Source organism: Monodon monoceros, unplaced genomic scaffold (genome assembly GCF_005190385.1).
Source record: "Monodon monoceros isolate NGI ecotype Baffin Bay Population unplaced genomic scaffold, NGI_Narwhal_1 Super_Scaffold_11, whole genome shotgun sequence".
In the NCBI taxonomy this organism is placed as follows: Eukaryota; Metazoa; Chordata; class Mammalia; order Artiodactyla; family Monodontidae; genus Monodon; species Monodon monoceros.
Window position 1 is genome coordinate 82,298,199 of NW_021703767.1, and position 21,733 is coordinate 82,319,931.

The 21,733-nt window shown below is 36.4% G+C and overlaps 1 protein-coding gene across 6 annotated transcripts in view; it reads right to left on the reverse strand.

Annotated features, from left to right (window-relative positions):
* Positions 1-21,733, reverse strand: part of VPS8 (VPS8 subunit of CORVET complex) — a 299,574-nt gene that overhangs the window by 268,322 nt on the left and 9,519 nt on the right. For all 6 annotated transcript variants that reach the window (XM_029215384.1, XM_029215383.1, XM_029215387.1 and 3 more), the window contains exons 4-7: positions 16,999-17,129; positions 6,678-6,771; positions 2,243-2,275; positions 1,239-1,293 (exon numbers count right to left, since the gene is read on the reverse strand). In XM_029215384.1, the coding sequence (XP_029071217.1) occupies positions 1,239-1,293; positions 2,243-2,275; positions 6,678-6,771; positions 16,999-17,129 (313 nt within the window). The remainder of the gene's footprint in view (positions 1-1,238; positions 1,294-2,242; positions 2,276-6,677; positions 6,772-16,998; positions 17,130-21,733) is intronic.

Here is a 21,733-nt window from a genome sequence, read left to right on the forward strand (position 1 = left end):
GGGTGTGTACATATATATACACACATGTACAGGAAAAAAGATTAGAAGGCCATACAGAAATGTTAGGAATTATTCCTGGATGGCAGAATTTGGTGTATCTTCAACCTTTTGCCCATCTAAATATTTTATTATGAACACATATTATGGAATAAGAAAAAATTATTGTTTAAAGAATCAATTCTGAAGTTCTCTCAACAGAATTATATTTTTGTTTCCATTCTTCTCATCCCCAGACAAAAAAACTTTATTATTTATATCAATCGCCTTTGAAAAGACTAGTTGTTAAAAACACAGATAAATAAGGCTTTTGGCATAATGGAAAATTTATAAATAGGAAGTCAAATTGTTCAAAAACAAGGGAAAATAACTAGCTATTCACTCATACGATAAATAAAAATGCAAGGCCCACAAAGATCAAACTGTGGTTCTGCTATTAAGGTCTTCCCAGGTAATCCTTACACAATATCCTGTAGAGTCCTTACCAAAATACAGTGTCATCAGGAATTCCATTTAAGAAAGTTGCAAAAGACTTAAGATCCATAGAGAACACTAAAAATGACAGGAAAATATTATCTAGTAGTTTTTAAGTAAACAGAACAAAATGTTCTGCTCATAGTATTGAATGCAAAAGCAAAGAAAGATTAAAACTAGGTTTATTTAGTCTCACGTAGGAAAAGAAAATGAGAAAATAGGACTATCACCTACCATACAAATAAAACTAGCTAAGTTCTCTTCTCAACCAAAAAAAGAAAGTGATTATGGGCTAAAAATTTTTCTGTTTAGAGGGATTTACAATGTAAATGAAAAAAAACACTGTCAGTAAGAGTTACTGAAAATTACTGAGAAAGCCTGGGAATCTCTTTCCCTGAAGATCTTTTCAAATACCTACTACTCAGATATGATTTAGAATAAAACATTAGCACCACCACAAACCAGAGGAAGACAAAAATGACAACCTCTCAACTTTATATCCTTTTTGTCTAGGTCTGCAGAGAGTCAAAAGATATGATATGATAGCTTATAAATTCATAAAGAAGAAAATAAACTTGCAATGAGCAACAAAATGAAGCTGAGTCAAGTAATTTTTAACTATAAGAATGCTGACTGCTACTTTTCAAGTTTTTCTGGCTTTTTTCAAAAAAATTAAGTTTACTATACAAACTGTGATTTAAAAGACATTATTTAAAAAAACCCAAATACTTAATATTTAAAATAAGGAAAGTAGTTAGAAAATTTACCAAATATTAAAGCCAATCCATGAGATGTACCCACTGCTATCAGACTCGACACTGCCTGAGAACAAAAGAGAAGATTACATTTTAAGACATTACAAGGATCTTGAAATAATCAGAATTGAATTTGCTGGTTTTCTTTCCTCTAGGCACCAGATAACATACCAACTATTATAAATAAGGAAAATTTCATCTAGGAGGCAAAACAGGAAATGAAACTCAGAACATCTTATTTCTGGGAATCCCTCTAAATTTACTCTAAGGGTAACAATATTAAAATATCATATGTTCAACATTATAGGCAAAAACATGCCACTTAACTTCCTCTAAAGCAATTTTTTGAAAAATTCAGGGGTCCACACAAAGTAAGAGGCACTTATGCTACCCAACCAAGAGCCTCCTACGAGTGTGGGAAAGGGACAAGAAAGCCCTTCTGCAGCTTATTCACAGGAGCCAAAAGGCACCAGAAATACTCAAAACCCAGCCCACTTCCTCACCAATTGACTATCTAATAAGAAAGCTACAGGAGGCAGCTGGAAATAGTTGAAAATAGAAAAGAGGGCACTAGTGTGCTTTCAATATCCCCCAGTTCTCTATAATCACTCCACAGATTTACTATTTGGCAGGCTTGGCAATGGAGTTCAGAGCTGTTAAGTGTACTATTTACCACAAAGTGATTTTACCAAACACTGTTTTCCACTCCCTATAACCAAAGCGAGGCCAAGTCACAGAAGGAGCAAATATACTTGGGCAGGGTAGCACCACATACAAATAAATTGGGAAAAGGCTAATCATTATTTTTCTTAAAAAACAAAACAAAAAAAGAAAACTGAAAATAGAAAGAATGAGAACATTCAACACGGACAAATTTTAAACCTGATTACTGGCAGTAAATGACATGAATTAATTATCACAAAATTTATGTAATAACTTTGAATATCGGAAAAATAAATCTAAGAAAACCTGGTCAAATAGAAAGCTTACCTTTAAAGGATTTAAAGTATACTTACAATTGCTGTAGGCAAGCCAGCATCTACTTTGTCCTAAATAAAATTTTAAAAAAAAGTATTTGAAAAGACATTCCCATTTTTAAGCAGAAAATGGTATAAGGCCCTCTCTTTACATATACAATTCAGACAAGAGGTAGAACCGTCATTTTTGCCCCCAAATAAGAGAAACTACAAAAGTTGTATATACCAACAAAATATAAACAGCACAAGAGTAGATCGTTTTCTTTTACCGTTTCAGGAAGGGTACTGATTATAAATGAAAATGTAAAGGGAAAGAGAGAGGAAAGAGATTCTATTTTCAATAATGTGAATAAACTCTAAGTACTATGGGTCACAATGGTAAGAGTACATAAAGATTTTAAAAACGGAAACATATACTAAAGACATTCTTCCTCTAAGTAGGAGCTTCCTACCCAGCAGATTATAAAATAACCCCTAAATAAAAACCATCAGCCATAAAAAGAAACGAAATTGAGTTATCTGTAGTGAGGTGGATGGACCTACAGTCTGTCATACAGAGTGAAGTCAGAAAGAGAAAAACAAATACCGTATGCTAACACATATATATGGAATCTAAAAGAAAATAAAATGGTTCTGATGAACCTAGGGGCAGGACAGGAATAAAGACGCAGACGTAGAGAATGGACTTGAGGAGGGGGGGAGGGGGAACGGTAAGCTGGGATGAAGTGAAAGAGTGGCATGGACATATATACACTACCAAACGTAAAATAGATAGCTAGTAGGAAGCAGCCGCACAGCACAGGGAGATCAGCTCGGTGCTTTATGACCACCTAGTCGGGTGGGATAGGGAGGGTGGGAGGGAGGGAGACGCAAGAGGGAGGAGATATGGGGATACATGTACATGTATAGCTGATTCACTTTGTTATACAGCAGAAACTAACACACCATTGTAAAGCAATTATACTCCAATAAAGATGTTAAAAAAAATTTAAAATGAAAGGCAAAAAGAAATAAAATAATTTTTAAAATAAAAATAAATAAATAAAAGCCAGAGCAGGGTATATTCAGTCAGAATAAGAAAATCAAAACTTAAGTGCTAGTGCCAGCTCCTTACCAGTGACTGTGTGACCTCGGCACAGCCACCTAACCCTTCTGAGTATTAGTCCCCTTACCTGTTTGTGGAAAAGGCAAACACTGCCCTAGCTACCGCCATGAGTTGTCCTGAGGATCAAATTAAATGTAAAATATCCTAAAAATGTAAGGGTGTCTACTAATATTTGGTACTTCTGTAGCTTTCAATAATAACAAGGGCTTTCAATGATTAGAACTGTAGTAGCAAAGAGCTTTCAAATGTATTTATCACATTATTTGATACTCAAACCAGGATAGATGGATCAAACAAGTAGTATTATTCTGATTTTCCAGATTAAGATTCTTAAGATTCAGATTAAGTTTCAAAGAGCTTAAATTGACTTGCCCACAGTTATTCAGGAAGTGGTAGACTATGTCTAAAACTCAGGGTTTCCATTCCCAGACCAGGCTCTTTGGATCACTTCTGTATTTCTTTTCTGTCTGTCCCTGTCAGTGTGCTCAATTCATTATTATAATCTCTCAGAAGGCAGAATCTATTATATCCAACTTTACAGAGCTTCCCAGGAACTAACCTAAAATACTTACACCAGGGCATGGAACTATGAGGAAGAACAATCACCAACGCTGCTATGTACAACGTTCTGGAGGGTAGGATATACTCAACTGTGTGTGGATGTGTGTGTGTAAAGGATGCCTAACATAATGCTGAACAATAAAGAAACATGCAACAAATATTTGATAAATGATTGATTTGTGTCCTGGACAGGGAAAAAGAATGAGCCAGCAGATGAAGAACATAAACTATATTCAAAATGGAACCTGAAAAATGCAATCAGAAGTCAGCTAACTTTCAAAGCTGAAACCCACAGATATGGGAAGCAATTTAGAGGATCTATGAATAGAATTTTAGTGCTGGTGTTACGGCATCTTAGGACAGTGATTCTCAAAAGCCACGCGCGTTAGAATCACCTGGGATACCCGTTAAAATGCAAATCCCTAGCTACACTGCTAGAACTAGATTCCAATTCAGTAGGTCTGGGATGGTGCCCAGGAATCTGTATTTTCATAAGTATCCTAGGAGATTCTTATACAATGGACACATTTTGCAAAAACACTATGCCAAGGTATCCCCGTTATCTTCAGTGATCATAAAATGATAAATATGCTTTAAAATTAATTTGAATCCATTTTTAACATCTTTATTTGAGTATAATTGCTTTACAATGGTGTGTTTCTGCTTTATAGCAAAGTGAATCAGTTATACATATTCATATGTTCCCATATCTCTTCTCTCTTGCATCTCCCTCCCTCCCACCCTCCCTATCCCACCCCTCTAGCTGGTCACAAAGCACCGAGCTGATCTCCCTGTGCTATGCGGCTGCTTCCCACTAGCTATCTATTTTACGTTTGGTAGTGTATTTTAAATATAGTCACACGTCATATTACTTTGAGGAGGATTCCAAAATTAAACAATGAGGTTCACAACTCCAAAAGTTTCATCTCTCCTAAGTGTTCTCCAGGCACAGACTACAAGGCCATGATGATCAACGCCTTAGGCAGCCCTAAATAACATCACTATCCACATGGCTGAAAGCATTACTGAACAGCCATTCAGGAGAGAAACCCCAAAATATAACTAGCTTTACATGTTAATAAACCAACCATCACAGAAAAGCATACAATTTAAATTGAGCTGGTAATCCAAAATTAGGAAAGCAGAGTATGAAGACTGTCACAAGAAAAGCAGTTTTCATTTTAACATACCAAAGGAGCTCAGCCATGGCAATGAAATAAGAACAGAATGCAAACACTCTGGGATTTATTACAATTTTTCCCTCCTCTTCAAGAGAAAGGAGAAACCCTTTTAAATAACAGATTTATCTAATCATTGTTCAATGTCTGAGTTTTAGTTCAGTCTCCATTATTCAAAATATTTTTAAAACTGCACAGGTGGGTCAAATGACTGTTCTGGTTCATCTTGATTTTGAAAGGAATGAATTTCATCACCTACATCAGGATTAAATTCAGAAAACGTCATGGAAATGTAATCCTCAACAGGTGGTTCCCATTCTAGAAAATATGAGCTACTCTCCACCTACAAGAGGAAGGACAATTGCCCAGGTTTCCTCCATTGCTTGACTATCTCTCTATTTAAATTGACTTCATGATATATGAGCTGGGTCAGGGTATACCAACTGCCCGCAGAGAACACTTTTTCTTTCCTTCTTTTTTATTGTTTCTTTGGGGGGTTTTTTGGTTGTTGTTTTCGGGGGGGGGGGTTTGTGTGTGTTTTTTGTTTGGTTTGGTTTGGTTTCTGCAATAAGAGCTTTCTCTAATAAACCTGAAGATTACAATGTGGTTATGGTGTCATAAGGCCACTTCTGTATCAATCTCTTACCCTTGTGAAAAATCAAAACTTTGTCCAAACTGAATATGCAAAATACCAATTAAACTCCAGGAAAAGAACATAAAAACATATCAAAGTTCCTGGGGTATGAATCTGTCATCATCATCATTATTATTACTATTATTATTTACAGAACCTATATACTGAATTCAGAAAACCAAAACTGAAAGTCTGCGTAAAACTACAGGCCTTGAGGCCAAAGGAAAATTTGATAAAACATACCCGAATCAGCATCTATTGTCCTGATGGACTATTAAATATTTCTGCACTTAACACAGTACGCTAAATCATTTTCAAAAAAGACACAGATATTCTGTTCCAGCTATTATACACTGGCCACATTCACCAATACCACCCTCATTTCACAACAAAGAAGCACTAGACTTGGGAGCCAAAAACCCGAATTTTGAGTAACTGCTCTGCTATCTCCTAACCCAATGATGTAACACAAGTTAATGTCACCTCTCTGAGCCTGTCTTCTCATTTGTAAAATAGGATATGGCTCTCCCTACTTTCAAAGTTGTAAGAGTATATGAAATAAGGTACATGAAAAGACTTTTGTGAATTATAGAAAAATCACTCAGCTGTAAAAGATTCTGATCAATCATTTCTCCATATGAAAAGACTAAAAAAAACAAGCACTCTACCTCAACCAAATACACAAGACGGCAACTAAACTGAAAAGGAATTTAAAGAAAAAGCAGACAGTGTTTCTCTTAGGCTTGCTGCCATATTTCATTTAGGCACACCCGAGACTCTGGGCAGACCTTCATTTCATGGCTGCACTAATTTCTATGTCAAGATGTGTAGCTATGTCTTATGAGTCAAAAATAATCACACAAAACCCATGAAAGCCAGATTCTATTTTTCTTAAGCCTCGGGCCAAGAGAAGTGCTATGCTTTGTTTTATGCTCATTCCTACTTCATTATGCCATTGCAGGTTATAAAGTTGGGGGAAGAGAACAAAATACTTACAGCTGCAGACACTATTTGGGCAGAAATTCCCTTCAAAAGTGAATGTCGCATAACTGATCCATGCAGTGAAAAAGAATCAGGTAATTTCTTCTTTCTTAAAAAGAAAAAAAAAAAGGAAAATGTTTAAGAATTGGGAAAAAAAATTGAAGAGGCAGGGTCTTTAAAACTTTGAAAGAAGAAAAAATAAAAAGAAAAGCATAAAACACTGTATTACTTTGTTAGCTCTGGTTTGCAAAGAGGTATAAAGTCTAACAGTCTCACGTTAAAATGTACTGAATCCACCCTGAGCCTCAGAGAAGCACAAGCAGGAAAATGAATAAAGCCACCATTTCTTTTTCACTGATTCAACCTGTTTCTTGCCCACCTTAAGAAATACAGCAAGAGGTTCTGCTACTCATCAGAAGGTTGCCTATAGAGCACCCCTGCTCACATGTCTACATTACCTCTACCTGCCTTCCACCTTTGCCACCTTTCTTGCCCTCCTGTTGTCTATAACGACCCTCTCATTCTCCAACCAACTGCCTCAAATTCCCTACTCATTACTCATTCTCTGATGCTCCTTTCACTTAACCTACTCATCACTGTACAAAAAAATAATTTAACTTTTACCAAACACTGAACACCTACCCTATGTGACTAAACGTATGCTCTGGGGATACAAAAATAAGAAGGTCAAAGCTCCTACTCTCAAGGACCTCATATCCTAGCTAGAGGGACTAATGAGTAACTCTCTCTTAAATTAAAGGATAAATGTTAGAAAAGAAAAATAAATAAAGCACTACAGAAATGAAATGAAGAGTTTAATCCTGTTTATTAGGGAGCTATTAGGGAGAGCTATAGAAAAGAAAAGGCATCTGAGCTGGCCTTGATAGATAACTAGGAGTCTGTCAGACAACAAAAAAGCACAAGTAATAATGTGAAGATGTAATGGTGCACAGTGTGTGGAGAATGTAAGTACACAAAAGGCATGGACCAGGAGGACAGGAGTGGGAGTGCTCAGAGATTATGTCAAAATGGTAAGCAGGGTTCAGACTGATGCCATGCAAAGCAGTTCTGACATTACTATGCAGGCAAAAAGAAGACACCACAGCTTTTAATCAGGTAGTGACCAAATCATCCAAAACATTTACATTATAATGGTTCCATACAAATTTTAGGATTTTTTTTCTGTGAAAAAATTTGTTATTGAAATTTTGATAGGGATTGCACTGAATCTATACATGACTGTGGGTAGTATGAACATTTTAATTAATCCATGAACATGGGATATCTTTCCATTTGTGTTTTTTAATTTCATTCATCAATTCTTATAATTTTCTGTGTACAGCTCATTCACCTCCTTGTTCCTAAACTTATTCCTAAGTATTTTATTGCTTTTGATGCCATTGTAAATGAGATTTTTATTACTTTTTTATATATTTCATTGTTAGTTTCTAGAAACACAACTGATCCAAATCAAAGTAACCTTGAGAAAGAAGACCAAAGCTGGAGGCATCACACTTTCTGATTTCAAACTCTATTTCAAGCTACAGTAATCAAAACAGGATGGTACTGGCATTATAAAAGACACATAGATCAACGAACAAAACAGAGAGCCCCGAAATAACCACTTGCATATATTGTCAACTAATATTTGACAAAGGAGCCAAGAGCACTCAATAAGGAAAGAATATTCTCTCCAATAAATGGTGCTAGGAAAACTAGGTAATCACATGCAGAAGAATGAAACTGTACCCTTACCTTATACCACTCACAAAGATTAAACAGATTAAATACGTAAACATAAGACCTGAAACCACAAAGCTCTTAGAAAAAAAAAAAGGGAAAAACCTCCTTGACAGTGGTACTGGCAGCAGTTTTTTGGCTATGTATGGAACCAAAAACACAAGCAACAAAAGCAGATATACATATAATATATATAAATATATATAAATGGGACTACATCAAACTAAAAAGCTTCTGCACAGCTAAAGAAACAATCAAAACATGAAAAGGCAACCTATGGAATAGGAAAAAGTATCTGCAAACCATTAACCCCATAAGGGGTGAATAACCAAAATATATAAAGAACACTTATAGCTCAAGAGCAAAAAACGATCTGAGTAAAAAAATGCGCAGAGGACCTAAATAGGCATTTTTCCAAGGAACACAACAGATGGCCAACAGGTACATGAAAATGTGCTCAACATCACTAATCATCAGAGAAATGCATATGAAAACCACAATGAGATATCATCTCATATCCATTAGTATGGCTATTATCAAAAAAACAAAAGATAAGCATTTGTGAGGATACAGAGAAAAAGGAATCCCCAGACACTGTTGGTGGGAATGTAAATTGGTGCAGTCACTATGGAAAATAGCATGGAGGTCCCTCAAAAAATTAAAACTAGAACTACCATGTGATCCAGCAATCCCACTTCTGGGTTGTATATTCAAAGGAAACAAAATCACTATCTCAAAGAGATACCTGCACTCGTATGTTCACTGCAGCATTATGCAAAATAGCCAAGATACGGAAACAACCTAAGTTAAATGTCCATCTACAGATGAATGGATACAGATGTGTATGCACATACATACACACACACACACACACACACACACAATGGAATATTATTCAGCCATGAGAAAGAAGGAAATCCTGCCATGTGTGACAACACTGATGGACCTTGAGGGCATTATGCTACAAGAAATAAGTCAGACAGAGCAGGACAAATACTGTATGATCTCACTTATAGTGGAATTTTAAAAAGCCAAACTCACAGAAAGACAGACTAAAATAGTGACATCCAGGGGCAGAGGGAAATACAGAGATGCTGGTCAAAGGGTATAAACTTCCAGTTTTAATATGAGTAAGTTCTGGGGATCTAATACACAGCATGGTGACTATAATAACACTGTGTTATATACTTGAAAGTTGCTAAGAGAGTAGATCTTAGATGTTCTCACTGCAAAAACAAAAAACAGGCGAATTATGTGAGGTGATAAGTAACCCTTCTGTGGTAATCATTTCACAATATATACATATATCAAAGAATCACGCAGAGGGAAGACAGCAGAAACAAGAAGAATTACAATCCTGCAGCCTGTGGAACAAAAACCACATTCACAGAAAGATAGACAAGATGAAAAGGCAGAGGGCTATGTACCAGATGAAGGAACAAGATAAAACCCCAGAAAAACAACTAAATGAAGTGGAGATAGGCAACCTTCCAGAAAAAGAATTCAGAATAATGATAGTGAAGATGATCCAGGACCTCAGAAAAAGAATGGAGGCAAAGATCGAGAAGATGCAAGAAATGTTTAACAAAGACCTAGAAGAATTAAAGAACAAACAAACAGAGATGAACAATACAATAACTGAAATGAAAACTACACTAGAAGGAATAGCAGAATAACTGAGGCAGAAGAAGAGATAAGTGACCTGGAAGACAGAATGGTGGAATTCACTGCTGTGGAACAGAATAAAGAAAAAAGATGAAAAGAAATGAAGACAGCCTAAGAGACCTCTGGGACAACATTAAACGCAACAACATTCACATTATAGGGGTCCCAGAAGGAGAAGAGAGAGAGAAAGGACCAGAGAAAGTATTTGAAGAGATTATAGTCGAAAACTTCCCTAACATGGGAAAGGAAATGGCCACCCAAGTCCAGGAAGCGCAGAGAGTCCCATACAGGATAAACCCAAGGAGAAAAATGCCAAGACACACAGTAATCAAACTGGCAAAAATTAAGGACAAAAAAAATTATTGAAAGCAGCAAGGGAAAAATGAAAAATAACATACAAGGGAACTCCCATAAGGTTAACAGCTGATTTCTCAGCAGAAACTCTACAAACCAGAAGGGAGTGGCATGATATACTTAAAGTGATGAAAGGGAAGAACCTACAGCCAAGATTACTCTACCCGGCAAGGATCTCATTCAGATTTGATGGAGAAATCAAAAGCTTTAAAGACAAGCAAAAGCTAAGAGAATTCAGCACCACCAAACCAGCTCTACAACAAATGCTAAAGGAACTTCTCTAAGTGGGAAGCACAAGAGAAGAAAAGTACCTACAATAACAAACCCAAAACAATTAAGAAAATGGTCATAGGAACATACATATCGATAATTACCTTAAATGTGAATGGATTAAATGCTCCAACCAAAAGACACAGGCTTGCTGAATGGATACAAAAACAAGACCCATATATATACTGTCTACAAGAGACCCACTTCAGATGCAGGGACACTCAGACCGAAAGTGAGGGGATGGAAAAAGATATTTCATGCAAACGGAAATCAAAAGAAAGCTGGAGTAGCAATACTCATATCAGATAAAATAGACTTTAAAATAAAGAATGTTAAAAGAGACAAGGAAGGACACTACATAATGATCAGGGGATCAATCCAAGAATATATAACAATTATAAATATATATATGCACCCAACATAGGAGCACCTCAATACATAAGGCAACTGCTAACAGCTATAAAAGAGGAAATTGACAGTAACACAATAATAGTGGGACAGTTTAACACCTCACTTACACCAATGGACAGATCATCCAAAATGAAAATAAATAAGGAAACAGAGCTTTAAATGACACAATGGACCAGACAGATTTAATTGATATTTACAGGACATTCCATCCAAAAACAGCAGATTACACTTTCTTCTCAAGTGCGCACAGAACATTCTACGGGATAGATCACATCTTGGGTCACAAATCAAGCCTCAGTAAATTTAATAAAATTAAAATCATATCAGGCATCTTTTCTGGCCACAACATTATGAGATTAGAAATGAATTACAGGGAAAAAAACGTAAAAAACACAAACACATGGAGGCTAAACAATACATTACTAAATAACCAAGAGATCACTGAAGAAATCAAAGAGGAAATCAGAAAACACCTAGAGACAAATGACAATGAAAACATGATGATCCAAAACCTATGGGATGCAGCGAAAGCAGTTCTAAGAGGGAAGTGTATAGCTATACAAGTCTACCTCAAGAAACAAGAAAAATCTGAAATAAACAATCTAACCTTACACCTAAAGGAACTAAAGAAAGAAAAACAAACAAAACCCAAAGTTAGCAGAAGGAAAGAAATCATACAGATCAGAGGAGAAGTAAATGAAATAGAAACAAAGAAAACAATAGCAAAGATCAATAACCCTAAAAGCTGGTTCTTTGAGAAGATAAACAAAATTGATAAACCATTAGCCAGACTCATCAAGAAAAAGAGGGCGAGTACTCAAATCAATAAAATTAGAAATGAAAAAGGAGAAGTTACAGATACCGCAGAAATACAAAGCATCCTAAGAGACTACTACAAGCAACTCTAGGCCAATAAAATGAACAACCTGGAAGAAATGGACACATCCTTAGAAAGGTATAACGCTCCAGGACTGAACCAGGAAAAAATAGAAAATATGAACAGACCAATCACAAGTAATGAAATTGAAGCTGATTTTAAATCTTCCAACAAACAAAAGTCCAGGACCAGATGGTTTCACAGGTGAATTCTATCAAACATTTAGGTAAGAGCTAACACCCATCCTTCTCAAACTCTTCCAAAGAATTGCAGAGGAAGGAACACTCCCAAACTCATTCCATGAGGCCACCATCACCCTGATACCAAAGCCAGACAAAGATACTACAAAAAAAGAAAATTACAGACCAATATCACTGATGAATATAGATGCAAAAATCCTCAACAAAATACTAGCAAAGAGAATCCAACAACACATTAAAAGGATCATACACCATGTTCAAGTGGGATTTATCCCAGGGATGCAAGGATTCTTCAATATATGCAAATCAATCGATGTGATACATCATATTAACAAATTGAAGAATAAAAACCATATGATCATCTCAATAGATGCAGAAAAAGCTTTTGACAAAATTCAACACCCATTTATGATAAAAACTCTCCAGAAAGTGGGCATATAGGGAACCTACTTCAACATAATAAAGGCCATATACAACAAACCCAGAGCAAACATCATTCTCAATGGTGAAAAACTGAAAGCATTTCCTCTAAGATCAGGAACAAGACAAGGATGTCAACTCTCACCACTATTATTCAACATAGTTTTGGAAGTTCTAGCCACAGCAATCAGAGAAGAAAAAGAAATAGAAGGAATACAAATTGGAAAAGAATAAGTACAACTATCACTCTTTGCAGATGACATGATACTGTACATAGAGAATCCTAAAGATGCCACCAGAAAACTACTGGAGCTAATCAATGAAGTTGGTAAAGTAGCAGGATACAAAATTGATGCACAGAAATCTCTTGCATTCCTATACACTAATGATGAAAAATCTGAAAGAGAAATTAAGGAAACACTCCCATATACCATTACAACAAAAAGAATAAAACACCTAGGAATAAACCTACCTAGGGAGACAAAAGAGCTGTATGCAGAAAACTATAAGACAGTGATGAAAGAAATTAAAGATGATACCAACAGATGGAGAGATATACCATGTTCTTGGATTGGAAGAATCAATATTTTGAAAATGACTATACTACCCAAAGCAATCTACAGATTCAATGCAATCCCTATCAAATTACCAATGCCATATTTTACAGAACTAGAACAAAAAATCTTAAAATTTGTATGGAGACACAAAAGTCCCCGAATAGACAAAGCAGTCTTGAGGGAAAAAAACGGAGCTGAAGGAATCAGACTCCCTGACTTCAGACTATACTACAAAGCTACAGTAATCAAGACAATATGGTACTGGCACAAAAACAGAAACATAGATCCATGGAACAAGATAGAAGGCCCAGAGATAAACCCACACACCTACAGTCAACTAATCTATGACAAAGGAGGCAAGGATATACAATCGAGAAAAGACAGTCTCTTCAATAAGTCGTGCTGGGAAAACTGGACAGCTACATGTAAAAGAATGAAATTAGAACACTCCCTAACACCATACACAAAAATAAACTCAAAATGGATTCGAGACGTAAATGTAAGACCGGACACTATAAAACTCTTAGAGGAAAACATAGGAAGAACACTCTTTGACATAAATCACAGCAAGATCTTTTTTGATCCACCTCCTAGAGTAATGGAAATAAAAACAAAAATAAACAAATGGGACCTAACGAAACTTTAAAGCTTTTGCACAGCAAAGGAAACCATAAATAAGACGAAAAGACAACCCTCAGAATGGGAGAAAATATTTGCAAATGAAGCAACTGACAAAGGATGAATCCCCAAAATATATAAACAGCTCATGCAGTTCAATAGTAAAAAAATGAACAACCCAATCCAAAAATGGGCAGAAGACCTAAATAGACATTTCTCCAAAGAAGACCTACAGATGGCCAAGAAGCACATGAAGAGCTGCTCAACATCACTAATTATTAGAGAAATGCAAATCAAAACTACAATGAGGTATCACCTCACACCAGTTAGAATGGGCATCATCAGAAAATCTACAAACAACAAATGCTGGAGAGGGTGTGGAGAAAAGGGAACCCTCTTGCACTGTTGGTGGGAATGTAAATTGATACAGCCACTATGGAGGTTCCTTAGAAAACCAAAAATAGAACTACCATATGATCCAGCAATCCCACTACTGGGCATATACCCAGAAAAAAACATAATTCAAAAAGACACATGCACCCCAATGTTCACTGCAGCACCATTTACAATAGCCAGGTCATGAAAGCAACCTAAATGCCCATCGACAGACAAATGGATAAAGAAGATGTGGTGCATATATACAATGGAGTATTACTCAGCCATAAAAAGGAACGAAATTGGGTCATTTGTTGAGACGTGGATGGATCTAGAGACTGTCATACAGAGTGAAGTAAGTCAGAAAGAGAAAAACAAATATCGTATATTAACGCATGTATGTGGAGCCTAGAAATATGGTACAGATGAACCGGTTTGCAGGGCAGAAATCGAGACACAGATGTAGAGAACAAATGTATGGACACCAAGCGGGGAAAGCCACGGTGGGTGGGGGTGGTGGTGTGATGAATTCGGCAATTGAGACTGATACGTATACACTTAAGTGCATAAAGTTGCTGACTAATAAGAACCTGCTGTATAAAAAGATAAATAAAATAAAATTCAAAAATTAAAAAAAAGAATCAAATTGTATACCTTAAATCTACACAGTACTGCATGTCAATTATATCTCAATAAAGCTGAAAAAATTTAAGTTATTTATTTGTAGAAGAAAGTGATGAACAGGTTAATATATCCAGCCATGGCCCCTATCCCACAAGAGTTGACAACCTAAAGAAGACAGCACTGACACAGGCAAAATTTAAGAAGTCGAGGAAAAATACACCAACAACTTAGCCACATTAAAGTTACACATGAATTCAATAAAGTATTTACATTATGCTTCCTCCACTTCTCTTTCCTTTTCATGTGCTCTCCAAGAATTTGGAAGGTGAAAAGCAACCAAAATGAAGTTATATAGGGTTAGAAGTCCTTTTCCCACATCTTTAATCATCTTTGTGACTCTCCTCTGAACCCATTTCAAGGGAATGCAGAAACACTGGAGCTGTCCTTAGAGAGCAGGAGGAAGGTGGTGGAGGGAGGAGTGAGGGACAGAAAGGTGGTGAGGTAAACCAAGCCTCACATTTCCACCACAGACACTGTACCAGGTGTGACGTGTGCACCCTCTAAGGGCTCTCCTGCTTCTGGGTGTCCCTGGCTATTATTATAGCTTCCTACTGGTTGTACAGAAGACAGTCATCATGTCATCCACCTTTTTATCCTCTCCCCTCAACAGTGCCTAAATATTCAGGATCTAGCAAGCATTTTATTTCCACCTGAGTGGGCCTTCTACTTCCTATGCAGAGCTTCAGCAGGCCATACTGTATGCAAGTGTGATTTAAATGAATGCTTAACCAGAGAGCCCAGAAATAAACCCACACACCTACGGTCAATTAATTTTCGACAAAGGAGGCAAGAATATAAAACAGGAAAAAGACAGTCTCTTCAGCTATTGGTGCTGACAAAGTTGGACAGGTGCATGTAAATCAACGAAGTTAGAACACACCCTCTCATCATGCACAAAAATAAACTCAAAATGCCTTAAAGACTTAAACATAAGACATGACACCATAAAACTCCTAGAAGAGAATATAGGCAAAACATTCTCTGACATAAATCATACCAGTGTCTTCTTAGGTCAGTCTCCCAAGGCAACAGAAATAAAAACAAAAGTAAACAAATGGGACCTAATCAAACTTACAAGCTTTTGCACAGCAAAGGAAACCATAAACAAAATGAAAAGAATGGGAGAAAATATTTGCAAATGATGCACCCAACAAGGGCTTAATTTCCAAAATATACAAACAACTCATACAACACAACAACAAAAAAACAAACAACCCAATTGAAAAACGGGCAGAAGACCTAAATAGACATTTCTCCAAAGGAGACTTAAAGATGGCCAGTAGGCACATGAAATGATGCTCAACATTGCTAATTATTAGAGAAATGCAAGTCAAAACCACAATGAGATACCAACCCACACTGGTCAAAATGGCCATCATTAAAAAGTCTACAAATAACAAATACTGGAGAGGGTATGGAGAAAAGGGAACCCTCCTACACTGTTAGTGGGAATGTAAGCTGGTGCAGCCACTATGGAAAACAGTATGGAGGTTCCTCAGGAAACTAAAAACAGAATTACCATATGATCTAGCAATCCCACTCCTGGGCATATATCTGAACAAAAGTATAATTCAAAAAGATATATGCACCCCTATGTTCATAGCAGCACTATTCACAATAGCCAAGACATGGAAACAACCTAAATGTCCATCGACAGATGAATGGATAAAGAAGATGTGGTACATATATACAATGGAATACTACTCAACCATAAAAAAGAATGAAATAATGCCATTTGCAGCAACATGGGTGTAACCAGAGATTATCAATACTAAGTAAGTCAGAAAGAGAAAGACAAATACCATATGATATCACCTTTATGTGGAATCTAAAATATGGCACAAATGAACCTATCTATGAAACAGAAAGAGACGCAGACATAGAGAACAGACCTGTGGTTGCTTGGCAGGGGCGGGGAATGAACTGGGAGTTTGGGGTTAGTAGATGGAAACTATTACATATAGAATGGATAAACAGGTCCTACTGTAGAGCACAGGGAACTATATTCAATATCCTGGGATAAACCATAATGGAAAAGAATATGAAAAAGAATGTCTATATATGTATAACTGAGTCACTTTGCTGTACACCAGAAATTAACACAACATTGTAAATCAACTATATTTCAATTTAAAAAAAGAAGAAAAAAATAAAAGGATATTTACCTTTTTAAGTTGGTCCTGTCGCCACTATCTGAGCTTGCCACAGACGAAGTATCATAGGAGTGAGAATCAATAGTATCAATATTTAACAATGTAGGATCTTCAAGAACAAAAGAATCATCTTCATCATCAGTCTAAATTAGAAGAACATGGATAAATAAATTCAAAATTCCAAATACTCTATCAGTCAAATAGGCGTTAATGGGTTTCTCCAAAACACTCATATGCTTATTCTGTTTTTCACCCATTTTTCACGCATTGTTGTTGACCAGAGAGGCATAGTACAGAATTAAATTTCAACTCTAGTTATCTCTCCCTACAAAGAGTTCACTCTAAAAATTTCTTTCTTGTAGCTGGAAGAAGTAGGAGCAGTTATGCAGATTATTGTTAGTTGCCAAGTATTTCTTAAAATTCAAACGTGTATAGATGCTTTACTAGTTAACTAACAGCCAACGGCTAACTGAAGAAAATAAATACCACCTGACTATAGATAGGTTACCTTAAGAAATATGACAAGCAGACAGAAGAAAGGCATTCTGGGTTGGAAACAGCATGTGCAAACACAGTGATTTCATAATATGAATTTTGCCCATGAAAAAGGAAGTAGTCTAAAATGAATGGAGTATTTGAGTAGGAGTTGGAGGTGATCCTAGAAAGATAAGCTGGGATCCAAATTGTAAAAGTCTTATATTCCATTAAGCTAGGTGATAGGAGGGCCCTATCTGTCCACCACTGTAACCCTAGTGCCTAGTACAATGCCTGACACATAATCAGTACTCATTTACTTAATAAATTAATGTACTATATATAGTAGGCAGTGGGAAGGCAACTGAGATCTTTAAAAAATGTACGCATGATGGGAACCATGCTTTAGAAAGATAAACGGGGCAGTATGAATATGGATGAGGGTAGAGGAGGAGACAGGCAGGGAGACTAATAAGAACCAGCAAGATGGCTATTGCAATGTCAAGGAAAGACAGGAGAGTTCAGTCTAGGAATGCAGCAGAAGGGGTCAAGAGAAGGAATAAGGAAAGAGACATTACTGAGGTAAAATCCAAAATTCCTGGTTACCATTTAAACAGTGTGTTTTGAGGCGTTGGGGGGGTTAAGAAAGAAGTCAAAGAAGATTCCAAGGTTTCCAGCTTGAGCAACTAGCAAAAGGTGATACTACTAACTGAGATAAGAAAGCAAAAAGAATAGCAGATAAAGCAGAATGAGTTTAGCTTTGAACAAGCTGATTCTGGGCAACAGACATTAAAGAAAAAAGTTCTGATCTTACCTCCTCTTTCAGCTGGACTACCTTCTGCCTTATCATTTCCATTCATATTCTTAAGAGAGCAGAGCAGTCCATACTCATTAACTCCACTTTCTCCACCCATTACCAGCTACTGACTACTACTCTTGCTGAAGTTACTAGTCAAATCCACCAGCCTATTTTCCGTTAGCATGCTCTTGTCCTGTACGCATCACTTAACACTACTGGCCATGCCCCACTTCTTGAAACTTTCTCTTCCCTTTGTTTCCAATACATCTCTTTGCTACTCCTTCAACTTATGTGGCCTCTTCTATCAGTCATGTTCTCTACTTGTCCTCAGCCCAACCTTTAAGTGATGTTGTTCCCCAGGATTATATTCTTGTCTCTTCCTACTTCACACACTTCCTACATGAACAAGCTAATCCATACTTATAGTTTCAAGTATAATGTCATGCTAATGACTCCATGCTAATGTCATGCTAATGTATCTTTAGTACCAACATTTCTCTTGCAGTTTAGGCCATATTTCTGACTGTTTTTCAGATATCTTCACACACAAGATTGCTAAGAACAGGATGAGGGTTAGCAAGGAGCTACTGTGTTACTTGAGAGCTGTACAAGAATGGAAGGACTGCCATTAGGAAAGGTAACAAACAATTCATAAATAAGAACTGCAGCACCAAGGTCTTAAGCAAGAGAATCAATCAGGATCTTATCTGATTTTCTTAAGCAGCCAGAGACATAATTAAAGAAAACATATTAGCTAAATTAAGCCAGGGTTGAGGCTTACAGGATAAGTGGGGGGAAAAAAATGAGGAAGAGAATTGAGGGTATCAGTAAGGCTGAATTTAAAATTACTAGCTACACAGTAGAGCTATCAATTCTCACAAATTGATGTGTAAAATCTACATAAGCCTATCAAACTTCAGCTGGGGTGTATGTGTGTGTGTGTAAACTAGTAAAGTGATTCTCAAACTTACGTGGAAATGAAAAAGACCAAGAATAAGCAAGGCAATCTTGAAGAACAACAACAAAGCTGGAAGATTTGAAACTGCTAGATATCAAGACCTATTATAAAGGTTCAGACATCAGAGTGTGCTATTGGGGCAAGTATAGAAAGACCCATGAAATCACACCAACACATATATGATCACCTGATTTAAAACAGAAGTGACACCGCAGAAAAGAACGGTGCTCAGTAAGTGCTGCTGCCTCATACCGCACACCATCACACACAAAAATTTCAGATTAATTGCAGATCTAATGTGAAAGGCAGAACAATGAAGATTTTAAAACAAAATAAGATAGCATCATCATGACTTTGGAATCGGCAAAATTTTCTTCAACTGGACGCACCAGAAAACTAATCATAATGGAAAAATTTAATAAGCTGAACTACTACTAAGAACTTCTGCTCATCAAAAGAAACCATTCAGAGTGAAAAAGTAACCCACAGAATGGAAGAAGATATTTGCAATACATATATCTAATAAAAACTTATATCCATCAAATATAAAGAACTCTTATAAATAAGTTTTTTAAAAATCAATTGAATAGAAAAGTGGGCGAAAGACATGAAAAAGCAATTCACAAAAGAGATATCCAAATGGCCAGAACATACGAAGGTACCCCAATTTCATCAGTCTTCAGGGAAATTCAGATTAAAACTATGATGTGATATCACTACACACCTACAACTATGGATGGCTAAAGTGAAAAAGAGAGAAAAATTCAGAAGTTGATGAGGATATGGTAACTAGAACTTCCATATATTGCTGTAGGAAGTATGTATTATCACAACCACTTTGAGGAACCTGTGGCAGTATCAACCAAAGCTGAACATGCCCATACCTGGTGACCTAGCAATTCTACTCTTAGGTACATACCCAGCAGAAATGTGTGTGTGAGTGCGTGTGTATGTATGTGTACACATGTGTGTATGTATCTAAAGATATGAATAAGAATATTCACAGCAGCACTCTTCATAGCAGCCAGAAACCAGATATTATAAAACTGCCCATAAACAGTTGAATGAATAAATAATGGTATATAACAAAGAATTTTATACAACAATGGGAATGGATGAACAATTGCATGCAGCAAAAATATGAATAAATCTAAAAACACAATATCGAGGGAAGTAAGTCAGATGCACAAAAGCACAAACTGTATAATTCCATTTATATGAAGTTCAAAGCAGCCAAGGCAGTCAATGCCGGTAGAAGTCAGGATAGTGATTATCCTGGTTGGGTACTGAAGGAGCACAAGAGGAGCTTCTGGGGTGCTAGTAATGTTTCATTTCTTCATCTGGACTCTGGTTACACAGAGCATTCTGTTTGTGAAAATTCACCAAGCAGTACACTTACGACCTGTGCACTTTTTCTATATGTATGTTGTACCTCAATTAAAAGTTCAAAAGAAATTTCTGGCTGCACAAGCCAACAGTAGAACGGAAGTGAAGCCAGGGCTACTCTCAGACACTGGGAGACTAAGAAGGATCAAGAGACTTCGTCCTGAAGAGGTCAAAGAGCATGTTTAATGGAGGTAAGAGAACGTGGGGTAGGGGGAGGATTGTTAGGATTAGAGAACAAAATTTCAAAATTAAAAACCTCAGAAGTAGCATAGTTTCAAAGGATGACAAGGCCTAGTAACATTATTTCACGCCCTAAATTCTGAGATTTAGGATGTCTCAGTCATCTCTTTCTGTAAAATATCTTGGATGTACACTTCTTCCTAGCACCTCGTCAGGTTGATATTAACGAACTTCATAGAATATACGCACCCACGTATCCTGAAGTAAGTGCTTATTTATTTACACTTTCTACTTCTGTCTTTTTTTTCTTTCTTAAAATCATTTTCTTTCATACTTCTTCCCCCTTTTTCTCTTCATAACATTCTACAACTTAAATTATTTTTACTTTCACTTATTCCCTTGCCTCGCTCCCTGGTGGTATGAAAGCTGGCCAATTTCCAGTCCTATTTCTCTCTCAAAGTCAGAGACGGTCATGCAGCACTTTATAATCCCAGCATCTAACACTATGACCCAAATACACAAGGCACCCAAATTACTATTGAGGATGATAACAGTATTATCCTCTCAGTAAACGACTAATGACTATACTTGCTGTTACTAGTAGATAAGTAAATATTGCAAAGACAGTTTTCCTTCATTATGAACTACAGTCTCATTCATGAGCATTATTTTCTTTGCCATTATTATATAAAGATGTACAAATAGGGCTTTGTACACAGTCCTCTAAGATTATTTTTATTCTTCACTTAGTAACTGAAATAATATGTGATTAAGACCATGTTATCAAAACTGACTAAAATTAATCTCTTCATTGCAAATGAAAGATTTCCTCTATATTAGGAAGCAATAAATAACCATCACTGTAACAGGATATTCTTTCATTGACCAAAGACTTCTTTGTCAAAATTAAAAACGCTTAAGTCTTACTAACACAGATCATACATAACATT